Genomic DNA, 23,538 nt, shown 5'->3' with positions numbered 1-23,538 from the left:
TCCATGTCTGGTGCTCAGCTGAACATTAGGTTGTGCCACAACCTTCAGTTAACGACCTATGCTCAGGGAGTTCCATTGCACCCATGTGTAAAGATTTATACCCTCTTAAACCCTGATATTAGCATGTTTCCAAAGGTATTTCACACCCACCACCGCTTATTCCTGCCTTTGTAACTTCAAGACTCTGGTGGTATTTGCTGACAATCTTGGTTTATCCTTCACAAAGTATAATTTCTCCAGTGCCCAAATACCTGCACTCTGCCCCACACCATGTCATATTTGTTTGTAGTTCGTGTCCCAAAACAAATTTTCACCTTTATTTATCCACATAACCCTACGTGTCTTAGTCACATTTTTCTTCCATAATCCAGAAACCACCTGTGAGCTTGGTCAGCGTTGTCTGTTTATTAGTTCAGATTTCTAGCATCATTTTCATTCATCGAGAGTGTCTTCAGTTGGTGCAATTTGTTTTTCTCTTGAGAACTCATTCCTCATTCCCTTAATATGTTTACCTTCTCTAATTGTCGCCCTTAATATACAATCGTTTCTTCTATCTCCCATACTCTTCTTCACTGTCTGCTTTCTCCTACACAACAAAACTTGAAATGTTTGATTATAGGAAGGATATAAGATTGATAGAGGTCGGCGTAAGAACATGGGAAATACTGGTGTAGGCCGTTCAGCCACATGTACCTGTTCTGTCATTAAATCAAGTCACAACTAATCACACCTTTTATCTACTTGCCTTGATAACCCAATTTTCCTTGATTCCTTATTGACTAGAAATCTGTTGACAGTTAATTGATTTTCTCCTCCTTCAGTTCACCCCCTCCACTTGATTGTGACAATTTTGATGCACTGGCCATGGAAGTCACTTTTCCATTTGTCATCTACTAGTTGGAGCCATACTATACGTATATGTACTTTTATGTAAACTGCTGAAATTGTATATTTGTTTTCCTATATTAAAAGAATCATACAGTTTGCATTTTCAACTAATTTGAAGCTTTTCTGCCTAAATGAATATCCTTTTTTTAATTAAATGATTTTCTTTTTCTGTTGAGGTCGAACATACAGTGACTTAAATCAGTATCCGGTTTTTCCTTGGGTGATTACTAATTATGAATCGGAGGAGTTGGATATGACTCTGCCAAGCAATTTCAGAGATTTGTCCAAGGTAATGTGTCTTCAATTTTTTTACACTACCTGATATTACATTAAGATTCTAGCGATGCACGTACTTCCCTTTTGATTCCCACATCGTCTGGGTTTTTTTTTTTTTGCATTAGTTATAACTTTTCCGTTAATTATTTTCTTTTGTCGCAAGGACAATGGATGGAATTTTGGTTGGAGTCTCGGGATGCAGGCGTGGTACAAAACGAGTACTTTGCTTTTGTTTTCACCAAGGAGGAGGACATGGAGGGCAGTGAGATCTGTGTGGAGAATACTAATATGCAAGGGCAGTAAGAGATTAATGAAGAGTAGGCGTTGGGGGCTCTCGAAGAGCATAAGGTGGATAAATCCCCAGGACCCGATGGGATTTATCCCAGGTTATTGAGAGAGGCGAAAGAGGAGATTGTGGGAGCCTTGACGAAGAGCTTTGCATCGTCGCTAGCCGCTGGTGAGGTCCCGGAGGACTGGAGACCGGCTAATGTTTCTTTATTTAAAATGTAGAGGGATGTAAAGCAAATCCAAGGCAATTGTAGGCTGGTGAGCCTCATCTCAGTGGTAGGGAATCTATTAGAGAGGATTCTTCTGGATAGGATTTACTCCAATTTGTAAGGGAATGGGTTAATTAGGGACAGTTAGCAAGGCTTTTTACCTGGCAGATTGTGTCTTACTAACTTGATCAAGTTTTTTGAAGAGGTGACGAAGGTGATCGATGAGAGTTGGGCAGTGATGTTGGTTTTTTTTAAGGCATTTGATAAGTCCCCCATGGTTGGCTGATCCAGAAGATTAAGATGCACAGGAATAATAGAGACTTGGTCGTATGGATTTGAAACTGGCTTACTGATGGAAGGACAACATTCAGGCTGAAGGCCTGTGACCAGTGGAGTTCCTCATGGATTTGTGCTGGGACTGCTGCTGTTTGCGATATATATATATAATATGTGTGTGTGTGTGTGTATATATATATATATATATATATATATATATATATATATAAATGATTTGGATGTAAACAAAGACGGATTGGTTAGTAAGTTTGCAGGTGACACCAAGATTGCTGCGGTTACGGACAGTAATGGGTTCTTGTTAAATACCTATTTTTAATATAAATGTTACTGGACTTGCATTATCTTCACATTGTACTCCTCATTCTGTTTTCTGCCTTTTTCTGTGTATCTCCTCCATAGAACCTCTTTCAAACTCACTAAATTGTTTTCTGTTTCTCTATCGTCCTTTGCACCCCTATTCCTTCCTCCGTCCCTTTGCTAAATTGCACGCTCCCTTGTTTCCATCTTGCCCTGTGGCTCTACTAATCTCCTAACTTCCCTCTCTCCACTCTGCTGGTTTGCCCTCATTTGTGGCTACACTGCCCCTCTTTCCTTTCCACTTTACCCCTTTTGCCTTCCATTTCTTCCCACCCTTCCCTCAAGATGGGCCTTCTTTTCCTCCCACACATGGCCCTCTTCTGACCTTTGCTCTTTGTCCTTTTCCTGCATCATTGGGATCGCGGATTAGCTGGAAGAATGTTTCATTGACTGAATTTCATATCCACATTTCCTGCTCACATCAAGTTTGTTGTTGCTACATACTATCGGTTCTCCAGCAAAGATAAATTCTAGAATTCTATGCATTTTTAGCTGAATGTTGAAATGAGTTGGTTGGAAAGGAGAAAGTTTCAAGTATGACTTACATATTATGTGTTATATTGTATAGCCACAAGTTTTTTTAAATATTTGACTATTTCCTGATGTATTCCTTTCTACTTTGATCTGTTTGATATCGATGATTAAAGGGAGAAACATGAGGAAGTATGGCAGCTATGCATTTTTTTGTTTCAGTAAGCATTCTTCAACGTGTGCACACCAGGCTTTCCATTATCTAGCTATTTCTGTTATTAATTTACAAGTTTGTTCATATGTACAACGGTTTTATTTCTGACCCGTGAATTGAAAATGAGTGGGTGAAAGGGTAGTAATGAAAGGATTGGGAGTCAATACAGAGAGAGATTGAGAGGTCACTGGACTTGAGTCAGGATTGAGAAGGTTAGGAGGAATAAACTGGTTTGGGAGAGATGGCTGGTGAGGTACTTGGGCAGTGGTTGCTTGGAAGAGAGATTGAATATTGAGATCGGGTGAGGAAAGGAGCAAATGGTTGTTTAATCAAACTAGACAATCATCTGATAGAGGTTGTGGTTTAGCAAATGGGCAACCTACAAGAGGTGTGTTAGGGATTGACCGGGGAATGATCACATTGAATGGCGGTGTTGGCTCGAAGGGCCAAATGGTCTACTCCTGCACCTATCGTCTATGTATCTATGTATGTATCTATGTAACTGATTAGAACAGAGTAAGGAATGTTGGACTATCAGATGATAGATGTGGAGGCAGTCGTTTAGGGTTGCATAGACAGTTTATTATGCCAGAAAGGGTGGAAGGGCCTTTGTCAATCCAGCAGCTGGTAGACCCTGTGGGAATCAGCCGAGAAAGGGAGTGACAAAGAAAAACACCGAAAAGAGGATCTGCTTGAAAGAGATAAGGTTGGACTTCCTTTACTTAATGCATGCTTGGGCCATCATTTTCACACCTAAATGCATGTGTGGCCTCATACATGGGCAAACATCACAATGAGCATTGCCTACAGTTCATCATCAGAGTGTTTAATTAGCGGCCTCCATGCATATGTATAACAAACCTGTGTCAAATCCTAAATGTGGCAAACTCCAGAAGTGTGCCCCCCACACATCAGTATGGTTTGGGTTGGGACGACATATTAAGCAATGCAGTTATATTTCTAGACCATTCACATTATTGTTGGCTTCTGCCATTGGAAAGTATTTTATTTGTCCCCTGGTAACTAAACCTTGGTGGCATATTTGGTTGAATGTTGAGGGCAGCTGCCTTCTTCTCTTCTCCAGCAATGTTTTTGCGTGCAAATGTGAATCAGGGCTATGTTGAAGTCTGGAGCCGAAAGGGATTTGCAGTGTCCAAAGTAAGCAAGTTATTTGTGTGTAGGAACGTTACTGATATTTTGATGACATCTGCCATTCCCTCACTGATTTTTGAAAGGAGATTGATAAAATACTAATTTTCCATGTTGGGTTTAAGTGGAAAATGATAATATCCATGTTGCAAGATTTGGCCTCAACAAATCTTAGAATTGGCAAAATGCTAGAGTATGAAAAAAAGCTATTTTGCCCACAGAGTCCACGCAGGCTCCTTCCAAGACTAATCCGCTCACTTCCTCTCCTACTCTCTCCCCATATTATTTTATTTCCCGGAGCCCTTACTCAATTCCCTTTATAATCTCTTGATTTGATTCTGCCTTCATTGCTTCAGACCAGTTCCCCATTCACCACCATCCCTGGCAATGCATTCCAGATCCCATCCAATTACTGTGTGTATAACAAAAAATATTTCTTCCACTCATCTTTCTTTCTTTTGCCACTCACCTTCACTCTTCAAGCCTCTGTTTATTGGTCTTTCTACCATTAGTGAACGGTTTCTGATAACTCTTTGTGGATCCTTCATGGTTTTAATGACCTGTGAGATTTTGTTTCGATGTCTTTTCTTCCAAAGAAAACAATCTCAATAACTTCAGTCTACCTTTATAATGGAAGTGCCACCTCCCTATAATCATTCATCAGATCTCTTCTGCATCTTATCGAAGGATTCCTCCTCTCTAAGGCTTCAGATCTCTCCTAAAGTATGGTTCTGAACTGAACAAAATACTGTAGTTGTGGTCAAAGCAGTGTTTTATGAAGGTTTATCTTAACTTTTTTTGTGTTGGTGTACTCAGTGTTTCTTTACATAAAGTGTAAGATATTTGTGCTTTAGTCACTTTCTCAACCTGTCCTAAATTTTCAATGATTTATGTAAGTGTGCCCAGATCTGTTCCTTTACCCCATTAAAATTGCAACCTGAAACCCACAATATATTCTCTTTTTAAATGTGACTATGGACTTTCTAGTATGGCATATATCCCCTTATTCCACTGATCTGTCTACTCTATTGCTTTCATCTTCTTGTTTCACTCTGCTTCCAGGTTTTGTGTCCTCTTTACTTTAGAAATTTGTTCCCCAGTCACAGCATAGAAACGGCCTCTTTGGCCCAACTTGTCCATGCCAATCAAGATTCGCCATTTGCCCACTTTTAGCCCAGATCTTTCTAAACCTTTCCAACCCATGTATCTGTCCAAGTGTCTTTTAAATGCTGTTATGGCATCTGCCTCAACTACCTCCTCTGGCGTCTTGTTCCATATGCCTACTACCCTCTGAGTCGTTAATGTATACAAATAAAACCATTGGTTCTAGTACTAAACCTGAGGAACAACTCTTTTTACTTCCTCTTCCTCCAAAAAACAACTACTCTGTCCCTCTCCAAAGCCAACTTTCTATTTTACTTTGGACTTTAGTGATGCAGCGTGGAAACAGGCCCTTCAGCCCCCACAGCCAACAGCAGCCCAGCCCCGCCGTCCAACTACAGAGGAACCTGGGTTTCGATGACCTGGGGCGTCGTAGGGGCGGACCGGGGCTTGCTAACCCAGCGATCACCCCATACACTAGCACTGTCCTACACACAAGGTACCCGCCGATTTTTTGCAGTTGCAGAGGGAGGGGGCCATTTTATAGAAGGGGGGTGGCCGGAGATTAACACTTCAAACAGCGGTACGTCTTTGGGTGTTCTGGGAGGGGCTGTGGGCAAACTGCCAGAGCAGCCCCATCGAGATTCCTCTGGAAAACTCTGTTTGATGTGATCACAGGACAGGGAACACAGTACAAACTTCCAAAGTTCTCCCACACAGTCAGTACACACTTCATACCTGCATAGACTCAAACTCGCGATTGAAACTGCCGGGATCAAGGCTCAGCGACCTTGCGGATATGAGCCGAGCACTCTACCACTGAGCCACCACAGCTAAAAAAAATTTCCATTCCGAAGACCGTCACTATGCCTGCCCAAGGCTTTCGATCCAAGGTTTGTGCACCTGTATCTGCACCCACTGTCCCTTTTGCATCACTGTACAATCGCCACTGTTTCAATCGGTTTCAATCTGGACAATGTGTGTTATGTAAGATTTTACTAAAAACCTTTTCAAACTCCATCAAAATCCTTATACACATCAACTGCAAATTCCTGAATTTATTTTTATACCCCTGGATACTGCTTCTGAGCTTTTCAAACAAAGCTATTTATTTTTCACAGCTTTTCAAACAAAGCTATAACATATATGATTCTCCAGTTCTCAGGCACTGCTACTGTATCTAAAGGTATTTGAAAGCTTGCCGCCAGCACTTTTGAAAGTTTTGCCCTTACTTTCCTTGGCAGTCTTGGATGTCTCCAATCCAGATTGGATGATTTATCCACACTGAGGACAGCCAACCTTTCTGGTGTGTCCTCTTTATCATCTAGTTTCTCAACAACATCTTTCTTCTGCTCAGACCCCCAACAGCATCTTCATCTTTCATAAAGATTGAGTCAGGTGATCATTTAGTACCCCAGCCATGACCTCTGCCACCATGAGTAGGTCTCTTCTGTGGTCCACGATCAGCCCCACATCTTATCTTACTACCTGTTCACGGTCAAATTATACCAATAACATAGCCACTTCCATGAATTACTGACGTTCAGTTACCAGTGAATTTTATTTTAATAATTATAGGCAGAATTGGTAAATATTTCCTATATGAATTGAGCATCAGAGTGGAAAATAACTTGGATTTATCAACGGTATTTCGCCACATTAGGTTATTTCGAAGTATTTCAAGAAGTTTAAAGTAATTTTCAAGTGGTTTTGAAAAATAATCATTGTTGTGGGGAAAGGTTGCTGCCAAGTTGTACAGGGTAATGTTGCACATACAGCAGTTTTCTATTTTAATTGGGAGATGGAAAACGGTTGGCCATTACATCATGTGCATTCCTGTGCTCTACATTGAATGAGGCCATGGAATTATTTAGTATCCATCTAAAAGGTTGAGCCCCCGTGTAACGTTTCAAACAGAAGAATTCTCGTGCAGCATTTCTAGAAACTAAGAGAATTGCTGATAACATATTGTAACTTTTAATATATTTTAGACGAGGACAATACACATTTCCAGTTCCTTATTTTGTTCATATTATAACCATATAACCATATAACAATTACAGCACGGAAACAGGCCATCTCGGCCCTACAAGTCCGTGCCGAACAACTTTTTTCCCTTAGTCCCAACTGCCTGCACTCATACCATAACCCTCCATTCCCTTCTCATCCATATGCCTATCCAATTTATTTTTAAATGATACCAACCAACCTGCCGCCACCACTTCCACTGGAAGCTCATTCCACACCGCTAGCACTCTCTGAGTAAAGAAGTTCCCCCTCATGTTACCCCTAAGCTTCTGTATTATATAGGAAAAGTATTTGCCATAATTTATTTACATCATAAAAAGAGCAGTTGTTCAATTTATCAAATCGGCCTTGAAAATACAGATTTGCAAATAATTTACAAATAATTGTTTATTAATTCCACTATAGAATTCAATGTTTCTAAACTCTTCTGCTGTTTTCTGCTGCGTTAAACAAATATAAATTAATTATATGCAGGAATAACCTTTTTTTTAAAGTTAAGGTGTTCAAATATAATACTGGTGTCATAAAATTGACAAAATACCAATGCAACAATGTTGCTTGGCAGCAGATTGTTAGTGATTATTTTTTGTAACTCAATAATTAGCAATTTTAGCCCTAAAGTTTATCAATTTCTTTTAATTTGATAGTGTGTTGTTTTCATCCATGTTTGGCTTAATTCAAATTCTTTAGTTTCTTTTAAAATGTCAAAAACATCAATAATTTCCAAGATTAATAATCAAGATGAAGAATCTGATGATAGTATATCTGAAGCTAGACAAAAATGCTGGAGAAACTCAGCGGGTGAGGCAGCATCAATGGAGCGAAGGAGATAGGCAACGTTTTGGGTCGAAACCCTTCCTCAGTATAACAGAAGCTTCTTATGCAGACATGGAGCAATGAAGGACAAAACCAGACCCTTCGGCCCACCTTGTCTATGATTAATTTAATTCGCCTTCATTGGGTCCATGGCCCTCAAAAACCTTCTTATTCATATATTTGTTCAAATTTATTTTACATTGCATCTGTTTCTATGGCTTCCTCTGGCAACTAATTCCAAATACAGACTACCCTCTGATTGAACAAGATGTCCCTGAGGTTTTCCTTAAATCTCTTCTCTCTCACCCTAAGGCACTACAGGTGCTGTCTGTAAGGAGTTTGTTCATTCTACCCATGGACCGCCGGTTTATTTCCTAACTCCAAACGTGCAGGTTAATTGGCTTTGGAAAATTGTAAATTGTCCCTGGTGTGTAAGATAGTTCTAGTGTATGGGATAACTACGGGTCGGGGTGGACTTATTGGGCCGAAGGGCCTGTTTCCATGCTATATCACTAAACTAAACTGAACTTAAGCCTAGGCCTCTTGTTTTAGAATTATCTTTCCAGTCTTTACTTTAACCATGCCCCTCATGATCTTGTACACTTCAATAAGGTCACCCCTCCTACACCAAAGAGAAAATCTCCACCCTATCCAATCTCTCCCTATAACTCCCAAACCCTGGCAACATCCTGGTGAATCACGTCTGCACCCTTCCCAACCTAATGACATCTTTCCTATAGCCTAGTGACCAGCACTGCACAGAGTACTTCAAGTGTGGTTTCACTAACAACTTGTACAGCTGCATCCTGATGTACCGTCTTTTGTACTCGACCCCCTTCCCAATGAAGGCATGCATGCCCAATGCCTTCTTCACCACATGTGGAGGAAGGAACTGCAGATGCTGGTTTAAAAAAAAAGATAGACACAAAAAGCTGGAGTAACTCAGCGGGATAGGCAGCATCTCCGGAGAGAAGGAATGGGAGATGTTTCGGACTGAAGAAGGGTCTCGACCCGAAAGGTCACCCATTCCTTCTCTCCAGAGCTCCTGCTATCGCACTTTTAAAAACCTCCCATTGTCGGACACCGCTTTACCAACAGACAGTCTCACCTAATCGACCTCGGCAAATTCCTGCCTAATGCCTCCAAAATCAGTCTTGCTCCAATTTGGGACCTTTACTTAACTGGGCCAGTCCTATCTTTCTCCATAACTACTTTAACACTAATAGAATTATGGTCACAAAGGATTAAAGTTATGGTCACACCATGTTTTAGATATTAAGCATCCATTTACCATTAATCAAAAAAGCAGCTGAGTATATGAAACGTACAGCTCAGATTTCCATTGCTGTATATTTTGTAGGCCCCCCTCGGTCATTGCTGACCATGGGTGATGCATCCTAGTTGTTGGCTGCTTGCCCCAAACCTCGGCTAGAGCAGCGTCGCTTACGATGATGTGTGGTCGGATGCAAGCCTGGGCAATGTCGTATGGAGGACAGACTGTTGCCCATGCAGCACGCCCCCCCCCCCCCCCCCTTCACGTCGCTGATCGATCCAAAGGAACAGCAGGGTCGTTACAGTTTGGCACCAGCACTGTCGCAGGAGCTGCCAGAGCGAGGTTGGAGACAACGACGAACTGCCTTCGGGGCTCCGACTCCGGATTTTCTTGAGGTTTACTCCAGTAGCCTTTTCCATGACTGGATATGGCCACAAGGCAGTGGAGGTTTTAAATCAGAGTTTTCTCTCTCCTAGATGGACTGCCTTCCCAGGCTGACGAGCTCCATCTACCCGGGTCTCGTGGGGGGCGGGAGCGTCTATTTGCATATTTAGGCTGATAAAACCTGTGTGTGAACCTTGCATTGTCCATTCCATCCAAGTTCTGTGCAGATCTCAATCCTGGGACCCACTATTTATATTACCCTAGAGAAAATTGTGTGAGGGATAGATTACAATTGTTTTGTGTTTTTCTTGCACACATATTTCAAGTGGAGCAAAATATGTCTTGTACAGTGGACACATGTTTCTCCAGTTTCATTGTGAAGATTTCATGTTCATTGCCAAAAAGGTCATTTTTTAATGAGACCCTATGGACTTCAGATTTATGGTGGAATGTTTCCATTTTATCCTGTATCCACCACAACCTCACAGATCTAAATTTGTACAAGTCCATCAAATACAAAAATCGCTCAACAAGTTTCTTTCCCAAATAAGTGGACAACTCCCTGCAACCATTGTCTTCATTATTGTTTATGGCCAATGATGAGAAAGCATGGTGATTATTGGAGAAAATCTGAGCGCAGGTTGATTTTTCCTTTCTGTGATTATAACATCAATCTTTCACTCACTTCACTTTACTCATCAATTCCATGTCTGTGTCAATTCATTTTCATCTACTAGTCACTTCATTCCGTTATGAAATTATTTTCATTTCTTCCTTCGGATGCTTGTGGTTCATTCACATTTTTAACTTATGGCATTATTATTACATTTTAATTCTGGGAAGCCTATACCTAAACTTGCTATATTTTAGATTAATTGAGGTTGAGAGTGCATCCATCATTTTGAACCCCTGTGCCTGTGTGTTCATTCATTTAATATAACTTCTGTCACCAAAAGTATTAGTATAGTGGCTTCTTCAATGTTTTAATTTTATAGATTTTATATTTCATTATTTTTGTGTTTTTCCATATACCTTGAACATTATTTTCTTTTAATCTCTTGTGACGTTTTCTACTTTTTCTGTGAATTAACTTATCCACTTGCATCCTTCTCATTTTAATGGGGCTGAAGCTAATTCATAGTTCTCTTCGGAAAATTTAGTGAATTAGTGAATTCCACATAGCTTAAAAGTGTTAAAAGGGTTTCGGCCCGAAACGTTGCCTATTTCCTTCGCTCCATAGATGCTGCTGCACCCGCTGAGTTTCTCCAGCTTTTTTGCGTACCTTCGATTCTCCAGCATCTGCATTCTTAAACATAGGCCTAGGCTTAAGTTAAACAAAGTGTATTTGGTTCATTAATGGTGCATTTTTTAATCTTTTTGCGGACTAGATAATCAAAAGATGGGATCAGGATATACTGACTATGACTTGTGTAGCTTCATGAGTGGATTCTTAACATTTGTGTGGTGTTGCTGGCAGTGAGTTTCAGTCTGGTCACACCTCTACAATGGACTAGTTTAGTGCAAATTGAGACTACTATAGGTAGCAAGTCTGGCAGATCTACTCTTCTTTGGTAGCTGGTTTTGATCTCTGATCTGCCATATTTACTAAAACAGGTTTTCATGCATATTCTCTGAAATTGCAATATCTGAGAATAGATATTGGGATTTTGGATGTCTTGCAATCATATTCCTTTTCAACCACATGATCCCAATTCATTCTGGATGCATAAAAGTGATGTCTTGTCTTATTTACAGCAGAGTGATTTGTTTAGGAGATCTTGAATCACAGTCTTGTAACTTCAAGTGTCACAACATTTTAAATGCCAGAATTTAAAGAAACTTTCTAGCCTAATTACATTAATGTTGTTTAGCACTTGAATGGTGGCTGAGGGTATTGATTTTGACATTTTGTTTGTGTCATTTATCAGGAATGTTTGTAATCTTTGTATATGTTCATTTTATTTTGAATGACATTGTCATTAAAAAAATTAGGAACATAATAATAAATAATAATAATGTTTATTTATATAGCACTTTTCAACAAAACCAGTATTTGAACCAAAGTGCTTTACAGAGATTGATTAAACTAATTGAACAGATCAAATGCCAATAAATCCATACAAAACAAAAAAGAGAAAAAGAAAAAAAGACACAGAACAGTACACTATAGAAATCAACATGAAACGTCCCCCAACAGCAGAATTCACTGTGAGGGAAGGCACTAAAAATATCCAGTTCTCCCCCTCATAGTCCACCCGAGGTCAGGGCCTATATGTGGCCTCCTCAGCCAACCCGGTGTTTTCAGGCCCTCTTTCCGCGAAGCTGGGTCATCGGCGTCTGGTGAACATCCTTCAGCGGCTTGGACTGAAGCGGCCGCTTCCTCCCCGAAGACTGCAATGACCAAAGTTCACAGGCCGCGCTGGCCGGACCTCCGACTTTGGCGATCTTGGATCCCAGGCTCCGCATTGCTGTAAATCCAGTGCCGCCCGCCCGCGGCTGGACGCTCTGTAGCCGCAACTCAACAATGTCGCAGTCGGCGGTCACAGTGCCCTGGAGCTTACCGCAAGGCGACCCGGTAAGGCATCGCCCGCTCCATGTTGGTGTCCCAGCATCTGCACCGCCGGCGAAGCTGTAGTCCCGGCAGGAAACGCCGCTCCAGTGCTGCTCCAGCTTGATGGTAGACTGCACAGAGAGGACGAAGATGCGGTTCGGAGAAAAACCGCATCTCCGACCAGGTAGAACTGGGGTTAAAATAGTTTCCCCCTTCCCCTCCCCCCACCCACCACATAAAAGAAGACCTCCAAGAAACATTTTGTACGGACAGGACTAAAAATAAAAATAAAAAAGGGTGAAAGGACGGACTGCAGGAGGAGCAGCCATACACAACGGCGCATCACCCCCGCAGTCCGCTATATCCAACATATCACATTCATCACCCAATAAGATGGAACAACTATTGGTATCTCTTGGTCAGATACTCCGCCACTTCAATCTGGACTTCCACTGTTACGCCAATGACACCCAGATCTACCTCGGCACCAAATCCCCCCACACCCCCCCCCCCCCCCCCCCCCCCCCCCCCCCCCCCCCCCCCCCCCCCCCCCCCCCCCCCCCCATATCAACTCCTGTTTGTCAGCTATAAAAACCTGGATGCAACATAACTTCCTCAAACTCAACAGCGATAAGACAGAATTCCTCCTCATAGGCTCCAAAGCCACACTCAGCAAAATCAATAACCCCACTCTCACCATCGACGGCACCACTGTCTCCCCATCTCCCCAGGCCCGCAACCTTGGCGTGATCTTTGATTCCACCCTCTCCCTTGAGCCTCACATCCGCCATGTCATTAAAACCTCCTTCTTTCATCTCCGCAACATCGCCAAACTCAGACCCTCTCTCACACCTCCCGCTGCTGAAAGACTCATCCATGCCTTCATCTCCTCCCGACTGGACTATTGCAACTCAATTCCCCTTGGCATCAGCTCCACCTACATCAACCGACTCCAACTGGTCCAGAACGCAGACGCCCGACTCATCACCCACACCAAATCCTGGCATCACATCACTCCAGTCCTCAAACAACTTCACTGGCTTCCCATCTCCCACCGGATCACCTACAAAATCCTGATCCTCACCTACAAAGCCCTCCACCATCTGGCCCCCCCATATCTCACTGACCTCCTCTCCCCCTACCAACCCTCCCGGTCCCTCAGATCCACATCAGCCGGTCTCTTCTCCATCCACAAGTCCAACCTCCGCAGTTTTGGGGACAGAGCCTTCTCCAGGGCAGCTCCCAGGCTCTGGAACTCCCTCCCCCAACTGATCCGCAATTCCGTGTCCCTCACCATCTTCCAGTCCCACCTCAAGACCCATCTCTTCACCTCTGCCTATCCTTAGCCCCACGTCCCCCTCCCTTGTCATCTGTGCATTAATTGCCTCGTATTGTGTTTTGAATTGAATTCTGTCTTTACTTTGTGTACTAGTCATGTCTCTACTATTTATTTCATTCACCTTACATGTTTTTCCTCTACCTGCTAAATTTTTGTAAGGTGTCCTTGAGACTCTTGAAAGGTGCCCATAAATAAAATTTATTATTATTATTATTATTATTATTATTAACTATAAATTGATTGTTGTTAAATAGGAAAGGAAAAGGGAACAGTAGTGAGAAACAAAAGGTAGTCACAAAATGCTGGAGTAACTCGGCGGGACAGGCAGCATCTCTGGAGAGAAGGAATAGGTGATTTTTCGGGTCAAGACCCTTCTTCAGATTGAGAGTCAGGGGAGTGGGCAGGACAGGGATAGAATGTAGTGGGAGACAGTAAGTGGTGGGAGAGCTCAGAAGGGGGAGGGGATGGGGAGAAAGGGAAAACTAGGGCTATTTGAAGTTAGTGAAGTCAATGTTCATACCGCTGGGTTATAAGCTACCCAAGCGAAAAATGAGGTGCTGTTCCTCCAATGTACGTGGGCCTCACTCTGATAATGAAGGAGGCCCAGGACAGAAAGGTCAGATTGGGAATGGGAGGGGGAGTTAAAGTGCTAAGGCAGACTGAGCGGAGGAGTTCAGTGAAACGATCGCCGAGCCTGCGCTTGGTCTCACTGATGTACAGGAGTTGACACCTGGAACAGTGGATACAGTAGATGAGGTTAGAGGAGGTGCAAGTGAACCTCTGCCTCACCTGGGCAGACTGTCGGGGTCCTTGGATGGAGTCGAGGGGGGAGGTCAAGGGACAGGTGTTGCATCTCCTGCGGTTGCAGGGGAGAGTGCCTGGGGAGGAGGTGGGTTGGGTGGGAAGGGACGAGTTGACCAGGGAGTTGCAGAGGGAACGGTCTCTGCGGAAAGCAGAAAGTGGTGGAGATGGGAAGATGTGGCCAGTAGTGGAATCCTGTTGGAGGTGGCGAAAGTGTTGGAGGATTATATGTTGTATGCGTCAGCTGATGGGGTGGAAGGTGAGGACAAGGGGAACTCTGTCCTTGTTATGAATGGGTGGAGGGTGAGCAAGAGCGGAGCTGCGGGATATCGAGGAGAAACAAATGGTTTGGTTGGAGGAATGCTTTGACAATCTAAAAACAATGAAAAGGAGACTGACCTGGCAAACTGCAGAGTTAGATAAGGTATCCCAGAAACGTATTGATAAACAATCAAACACTGCAATGGAACAGGGCAGATGGATGCAAGAGAAGATCAGGGCCTGTTTGTGGAAGGAGAACAGAACGGTTTCCCTCAGAAGAGATAACCAACCCTGGAGGAATTTGGCATTAAGAAAATAATTTGAAAGCTCTCCATAGTTAAGTAGCCAGCAGGGAATGAAGAGGTCAGGAGTTACCTGGAGGATGCACTTTATGGATGAATTGAACCAAGTCAAGTCAAGTTTATTTGTCACATACACATACGAGATGTGCAGTGAAATGGAAAGTGGCAATGCTCGCGGACTTTGTGCAAAAAGACAAACAAACAAACAACCAAACAAACTATAAACACAATCATAAACACACACATATTCTTTTACATATTAAATATTGGAAGGAAAAACATTCAGTAAAGTTAGTCCCTGGTGAGATAGGAGTTTACAGTCCGAATGGCCTCTGGGAAGAAACTCCTTCTCAACCTCTTCGTTCTCACAGCATGGTAACGGAGGCGTTTGCCTGACCGTAGCAGCTGGAACAGTCCGTTGCAGGGGTGGAAGGGGTCTCCCATGATTTTATTGGCTCTGGAGTTACACCTCCTGATGTATAGTTCCTGCACGGGGGCGAGTGAAGTTCCCATAGTGCATTCGGCCGAACGCACTACTCTCTGCAGAGCCTTCTTGTCCTGGGCAGAGCAATTCCCAAACCAGATGGTAATATTCCCAGACAAGATGCTTTCCACAGCCGCTGAGTAGAAGCACTGGAGGCTCCTCGGAGACACTCTGAATTTCCTCAATTGCCTGAGGTGGTAAAGGTGCTGCCTTGCCTTACTCACGAGTGCTGCAGCGTGTGATGCCCATATCATATCCTCAGAGATGTGGACTCCCAGATATTTAAAACAGCTCACCCTATCCACAGGATCCCCATTTATCCTCAATGGAGTGTACGTCCTCGGATGATGTGCCCTCCTAAAGTCCACGATCAGCTCCTTAGTTTTTTTGATGTTCAAGAGGAGGCTGTTGTCCTGGCACCAGAGTGCTAGATCAGCCACCTCCTCCCAGTAGGCCTTCTCATCATTGTCTGAGATCAGGCCCACCACCACAGTGTCATCAGCAAACTTAATTATTGAGTTGGAGCTGAACCTAGCCACACAGTCATGTGTGTACAGGGAGTACAATAGGGGGCTGAGGAAGCAACCCTGGGGCGATCCTGTGCTCAGGGTGAGGGACTTCGATGTATTCCCTCCCATCTTGACTACCTGGGGCCTGGCGGTGTGAAAGTCCAGGACCCAGGCACACAGGGAGGTGTTGTGCCCCAATTCCATTAGCTTCCCGGCCAGTCTGGTGGGGACTATCGTGTTGAAGGCTGAACTGTAGTCTATGAACAGCATCCTCACGTAGCCCCCCTTCTGGCTGTCAAGATGAGAGAGAGCGGTGTGCAAAACCTGGGAGACCGCATCGTCCGTGGATCTGTTCGGATGGTATGCGAAATGCAACGGGTCCATGTTGCGAGGGAGGAAGGCGCAGATGTGTTTCTTCACCAGCTTCTCAAAGCATTTCATGACTACCGAGGTACGGGCCACCGGACGGTAGTCATTCAGACAGTCAGGCGAGGCATTTTTTGGTACCGGTACAATGATGGATTTTTTGAAGCAGGCAGGGACCATGGACTTGTCCAGGGGGAGGTTGAATATTGTAGCGAGCACTGGAGCTAGCTGCGTAGCACAGGACTTGAGTACTCGCCCCGAGATGCCATCGGGGCCTGCAGCTTTCCTCGTGTTCACCCGTTTCAGAGCCCTCCTCACGTCGTGCTCGGACAGCAAGAATGTGTGCACATTCCTCCCTTCAGCTTCGTTAGCCAGACCGCTGGCGGTATTGTCGATAGTCGGCAGACCTGGGGTGGTGTTGCTCATCTCTAAACGAGCGTAAAAGGAGTTCAAGTAGCATTGAGTAAAGGCACCAAACAAAGACTAAAGGGCCTGTCCCACTCAGCGATTTTTTTCGGTGACCTGCCGGCTTCATATCAGTGTCGCCAAAAGATTTTGAACATTTCATAATCCAGCGGCAGCAAAAAAAAAGTTACGACACTGGAAAAAAACGCCACTCGTCAAACGTCACGCCCAAACGTTTCAGTGACCTAATACATCAGTCAATGATGCCGGCAGTCGCCGAAAAAATCGCCAAGTGGGACAGGCTCTTAAGACAGATCATGTCCAGTGAACCTAACCAAGTTTTCAGAATTTTGCGGAAGCTGTAAGCTACGGATAAAAGTCTGTGGATGTAGTGTGTATGGGATTCAACAAAGCCTTTGATATGATTCTTGAAAAGTGACGGCTGACTAGTTCAAACTCATTAATTTACAGATAATTTATTGAATCGGTTTCAAAATAAGAACATAAAGTAAGATTATTGGCGTATACTTGAATTGAAAGAATATGACTGATGTCGTCCCTCATGGATCTGTGCTGCTGCCTTAATGATTCACCATAGTAATGAGTTATTTGGGTAACCACAGAAAGCCATTTATTCAAGGTCAAAGGGAATGCAAATTCGGATAAGGGGGCATATGGGAATGTAAAATTACATGACATTGAGAGATTAAATGAATAGCAAAACCATGGCAGTGTCAATCGAGAATTGGTTCAAAAATATACACAAAATGCTGGGATAGCTCAGTGGGTCAAGCAGCATCTCTGGGGAAAATGGATAGGTGATGTTTCGGGTCGGGACCCTTCTTCATACTTGGTTCATCTTGTTTAGATTAACAAAGGATAGACTTTTTTTTACATGTGCAATGTTTGGCACAGCAAATCCAGAGAAATTTAGGGGTCTATTTTAACAAATTTTATAAAATGCAAAAAATTGCACGAGGAATCTGAAGGAACCTATTTGTGTGCAGTACTGGTCTACGTTCAATGTTCTTGCGTGATATTGTGAGTCTGTAAGTGTTTATGAAAATTGCCACCAGGCTGTATATGAAACAAACAGATTTATTGTCAGGATTATTCAATATAAAATGCAATGTACTGTATCATTTACAGATCATTAGTTTGGCCTCATTTAGGATACTGCATCACAAGCTGTGTTTGAAAACATTCAGAGGAGGGATGCTAGTTTGATTTATGATTTAAATCTCCTGGCAATCGCAATAGACAGTTGGAGAAGAACATCTTTTAATTTTTTTAAATTGTAGACAAATGAAGATTTGACAATGTATTTGAGATAATGAAGGAACAAGAATGTGTCCAAGTGGATAGAATGGTTGAAATACACAGGTAAAGGAGAATCACAAGGCAAAAAATACAGTTGCATAAACAAGAATAGTGCTGTTAGATTTTCCTTTTAGGAGAGAGATATTAATTTTTACAGCAAACTGTTTACTTTTGCAGTGACTGTACTTATTGCAATATTTAGAGATAGTTAATAAAATGGAAGTGGCTGATGTTGCTCTATAAATGCACCATCGGGTGATACAATTTCCTGGAATTATCTTTATTTTTGGAAAGGAATTATTTTATGTTGAGTTGTCGGAATGATGGGGAATGTTGGGGATTATCATATTTTTTTTGGTATTACGGAGGGAGATTGGCCAGATTGACCAAGTTCTTTCCTCTTACCCATTCTTTACATTCATGTTATAACATTGGAGACATCTACAAATAGAAACATTTATTAAAATTTTGCACAACAAAAGAAACAACTGCAAAGAAAAACTGCAACGAAAGGTCAGATTCAAGGTTGCATAGATCATTCTTGAACAACTAATATGTTACTATCCATGATGAGATTAACTCACCATACAAAATTCAATTGTGGATTCAGAAATCATGTACATTTTTTCATCAGCTCAGTATTGTTGGTATTCCTCCAAATTATTCATTCAGAACTTTTATGCAGTTCTTTTATCATTATTAGTCCAATCTATAATTGGGAAAACACATATAATCATCAGCCATTCCAGTCAGAAACTGAATATATGTGGTTCATGAAATATATATGGTTGGTGTTGGCAACCTCAATTATTAATTCTGCCGTAAAGGAGGCAGTTGAACCTGTTTGATGTGCAATTCAATGTAAATGCAGCGAATAACCTTTGGTGACTTTACAATAATACAATTAATGCTAATTCTTTGAAATTTGCCTTGAGCAATATTACTTCACCAACCATGCCTGGAAAATAATATATGAATGCAATTTTTACAGGCGAAATTGTCATTGTTAGCAATGCTAGAATTATAACCTATTCCTACCCTTAGGACGATCTGGTGAACTGTCACCTTGAACTCTGTAATCTTTCCAGTAAAGATACTCCCACATTGACAAAACGATGGCGAGTTCCAAATTTTAGATCCAGTGACTGAAGGAACAGCTAAGTAGTTGTTGGAATGGAATCAGAGTGGAATGGAATCTGGAAATAATGGTGTTTCCCTGGAAAACTCCACTTGACATCAGAAGAGAGCACACATATGGGGTGCTCTTACTTGATGGGAAATGTGAGCACCAACATGGTGGGTAAGGTGTCAATCAAACAGGTTATGTTGTCTTATGCTTTATTGATGCTGCATTAATTCAGGCAAATGAAGAGAATGATGTCTTCTGGCTTGAGACTAGGACTCCAGCCCTATTCCTGGCAGATGTTTGCAAAGCTTTGGACAACAAGAAGGTTGTCTGATTACAGAATCTCTAGCCTCTGACCCATAGATGATTGATCTAGTTATGATAATTCCGGTATTTATATCCCTTAGTCCGTTCAGTGAAAACACCGAGTAGAATCCTTTTAAAAATCCTTTATTCCACCATGGTGACTAGGTTTCTCTGTACAGCCCTGGGAAGCTCCCTCAGTGGATCACGGAGAAATACATGTGCTCAAACAAAAGAATTAGCATATATATATATATATAATATATTTATATATAGTATAGAATCCTTTTAAAAAATATATATATATATGGCATATATATATATATATATATATATATATGGTTGATACAGTGGGAGGTACCTTACAATGGGCAGTAATTCTGGACCAATAACTACAGCATCACATGGCTATATAGGTTGAGACAATCTTTCTACAATTATCGTCTACAATAATTACAATCATACACAGTATAATACATCTTAGCCAATTAAAATAGCATTAAACATCACATAAACATTCCTTGTTTTCCAGGAAAAATTATTTCACAGCAAGGATAATGAAACTTAACTAAATGATGTAAAAATAAAGAAATTAAAACTTAACTCAGAATACTTAAACCTTAGTTCTAAAGTATCCCCAATTCTACATATTCTCATTCCTCCCTTTTATCATTCCATGATAACTCCCCATGTTCCTACCTATTTCTATCCTTCCCAGTCATTCAAACTCTTCCTGCACCCTATCAACGTACTCAGTCTTTCTTCATCACACACTTCCTCCTGTCTTACCAATAACATTCTTGGAGCAACTATGCCTTTCAGTGCTGTCTGCATCCTCCCCTATACACATTTTACTACTGCTAATCCTACAAAAATACAAATAATCACAATAGCTAGGTACATAGTCATGTTCATTAGCCAGTCTGACCAGCTTCCGAAGCCCTAATTACCCCAGTCACTTGCTTGCTTCATGTTATCCAACTGTTCCCTTATTATAATAATAATAATAAATTTTATTTATGGGCGCTTTTCAAGAGTCTCAAGGACACCTTACAAAAATTTAGCAGGTAGAGGAAAATCATGTAAGGGGAATGAAATAAATAGTAGAGACATGACTAGTACACAAAGTAAAGACAGAATTCAATTCAAAACACAATATGAGGCAAGTAATGCACAGATGAAAAGGGAGGGGGACGTGGGGCTAAGGATAGGCAGAGGTGAAGAGATGGGTCTTGAGGTGGGACTGGAAGATGGTGAGGGACACGGAATTGTGGATCAGTTGGGGGAGGGAGTTCCAGAGCCTGGGAGCTCCCCTGGAGAAGGCTCTGTTCCCAAAATTGCGGAGGTTGGACTTGTGGATGGAGAGGAGACCGGCTGATGTGGATCTGAGGGACCGTGAGGGTTGGTAGGGGGAGAGGAGGTCAGTGAGATATGGGGGGGCAGATGGTGGAGGGCTTTGTAGGTGAGGATCAGGATTTTGTAGGTGATCCGGTGGGAGATGGGAAGCCAGTGAAGTTGTTTGAGGACTGGAGTGATGTGATGCCAGGATTTGGTGTGGGTGATGAGTCGGGCGGCTGCGTTCTGGACCAGTTGGAGTCGGTTGATGTAGGTGGAGCTGATGCCAAGGAGAAGTGAGTTGCAATAGTCCAGTCGGGAGGAGATGAAGGCATGGATCAGTCTTTCAGCAGCGGGAGGTGTGAGAGAGGGTCTGAGTTTAGCGATGTTGCGGAGATGAAAGAAGGAGGTTTTAATGACATGGCGGATGTGAGGCTCAAGGGAGAGGGTGGAATCAAAGATCACACCAAGGTTGCGGGCCTGGGGAGATGGGGAGACAGTGGTGCCGTCGATGGTGAGAGTGGGGTTATTGATTTTGCTGAGTGTGGCTCCTATGAGGAGGAATTCTGTCTTATCGCTGTTGAGTTTGAGGAAGTTATGTTGCATCCAGGTTTTTTATAGCTGATAAAAAGGAGTTGATATGGGAGGGGGGGGTTGGTGGGGGGGGGGGGGGGGGTGGGTCCAGGTTGAAGTGGCGGAGGGGGGGAGGGGTGTAGATGGTGAAAAGTAGGGGGGGGAGGGAGCCTAACGCCTTGAGATGACTGTGGCTGTAGCAGAGGTGTGGTTGTGGAGATGAAGTGGGATCTGTTGGAAAGGTGGGAACGGAGCCAGCTGAGTGCAGAGCCTTCAATGCCGAGGTCTTTGAATCTGGTGAGCAGGATGTTATTGTTCATTGTATTGAAGGTTGAGCTCAGGTCGAGGAGGATGAGGATGTTTAGGGAACCGGTGTCAGCAGAGGTGAGGAGGTCGTTGAGGACTTTAAGGAGAGCAGTTTCTGTGCTATGGAGGGGGCGAAAGCCAGATTGGAGGTGTTCAAGTAGGTTATACGCAAGGAGGTGGGAATGAAGTTGTGACGCAACGATACGCTCCAGGGTTATTAGCACCACCATTCAATGTTATCATAGCTAATCATCCACAATCAGTAACCCGTTCCTGCTTCTAGCATGTCCAAACCCGTAACAATCCTATATGTTTCAATAAGAAACCTTCTCATCCTTCCAAACTCCATAGTATACAAGCCCAGCTCTCCAAAACTGCACATAGTACTCCAGGTGTGGTCTCAATCGGGGCCCTGTACAATTGCAGAAGGACCTCCTTGCTCCTAAATTCAAATCTCCCACAATTAAGGCCAACATGCCACTAGCTCTCTTTACTGCCTGCTGTACCTGCATGCTTACTTTCAGTGACTGATGTACAATCACACCCAGGTCTCGTTGCACGCATTCAGATAATAATCTGCCTTCCTGTTCTTGCCACCAAAGTGAATAACCTCACATTAATCTACATTATACTGTATCTGCCATGCATCTGCCCACTCACCCAACCTATCCCCAGTCCTCCTAGATTCTCATAGCATCCTCCTCACAGTTCGCACTGCCACCCAGCTTTGTGTCATCTGCAAATCTGCTAATGTTACTTGTAATTCCTTCATCTAAATAGGCACAGGGACTTTTGCTCCCTCCTTTTGACATGCATAATCAAATTTACAAAGAGCATGGTAACATGTCAATACTCCATAATTACGATTCTCCATCCTTGCTATCACCATCACATTGCAGTGCATCTCCTTCACTTAGATGATAGATTAACCTGTCCAAGTCCTTCTGCAGAGACCCTGCTTTCCCTATACTTCCACCTATTTTCATATCATCCGTTAACTTGGCCACAAAGCCTTCAATCCCCTTGTCCAAATCATTAATATACAACGTGAAGAGTTGCGGCCTCAGCACCGACCCCTGCGAAACTCCGCTTGTCACTGGCAGCCAACCAGTAATAGCCCTCTTTATTGCCACTCTTTGTTTTTTGCCATCCAGCCAACCTGCTATCCATGCTAGTATCTGCCCTTTAAGACCGTGGGCTCTCATCTTCCTTAGCAGCCTCATATGCGGCACCTTATCAAAGGCTTTCTGAAAATCTAAGTAAACAACATCTACTGACTCTCCTTTGTCTGTCCTGCTATTTACTTCTTCAAAGAATTCCAGCAAATTTGCCAAGCAAGACCTCCCGTTCACAAAGCCATGCTGACTTCGGCTTATTTTATCGTGTCGCCATGGAAACCTTTCCAAACTGAAAAATAATTTATTTCTGTTCACTATTTTCTGCTAATAAACAATTCTCAATCAAGTATTTTACCTCTAAAACAATGCGCTCTCATTTAATAATTTTGTGTGGTATCTTTTGAATGTCTTTTCAAAATGCAGATGCACAAAATCGTCATTCTTTCAAAGACTCCATATTGATCGGAATCAGGGAAATCAGTTTTGATTCGGCACCAGATATTGCAGACAAGGTCTGAGCAACCTTATAGTCGCGGCATTACACGTGTCCATTGGTCCCATTTGGAATGAAGTATCAAATTGGATGTGCCAAGGATGTCCCTGAATATGAATATCAATAAATTTAAGTCACATGCAGTGTAATGAGCATTTGAAAAAAAAATTTGGGACGTATTTTCTGAGCAGCGGA

At 42.7% G+C, this 23,538-nt stretch overlaps 1 protein-coding gene across 2 annotated transcripts in view; it reads left to right on the top strand.

Annotated features, from left to right (window-relative positions):
- lrba (LPS responsive beige-like anchor protein) overlaps positions 1-23,538 on the top strand; it is a 661,684-nt gene that overhangs the window by 438,772 nt on the left and 199,374 nt on the right. For both annotated transcript variants that reach the window (XM_055646656.1, XM_055646666.1), the window contains one exon: positions 1,065-1,177. In XM_055646656.1, the coding sequence (XP_055502631.1) occupies positions 1,065-1,177 (113 nt within the window). The remainder of the gene's footprint in view (positions 1-1,064; positions 1,178-23,538) is intronic.

Source organism: Leucoraja erinacea, chromosome 1 (genome assembly GCF_028641065.1).
Source record: "Leucoraja erinacea ecotype New England chromosome 1, Leri_hhj_1, whole genome shotgun sequence".
Classification (NCBI taxonomy): domain Eukaryota; kingdom Metazoa; phylum Chordata; class Chondrichthyes; order Rajiformes; family Rajidae; genus Leucoraja; species Leucoraja erinaceus.
This window is presented reverse-complemented; position numbering and strand designations above follow the sequence as displayed.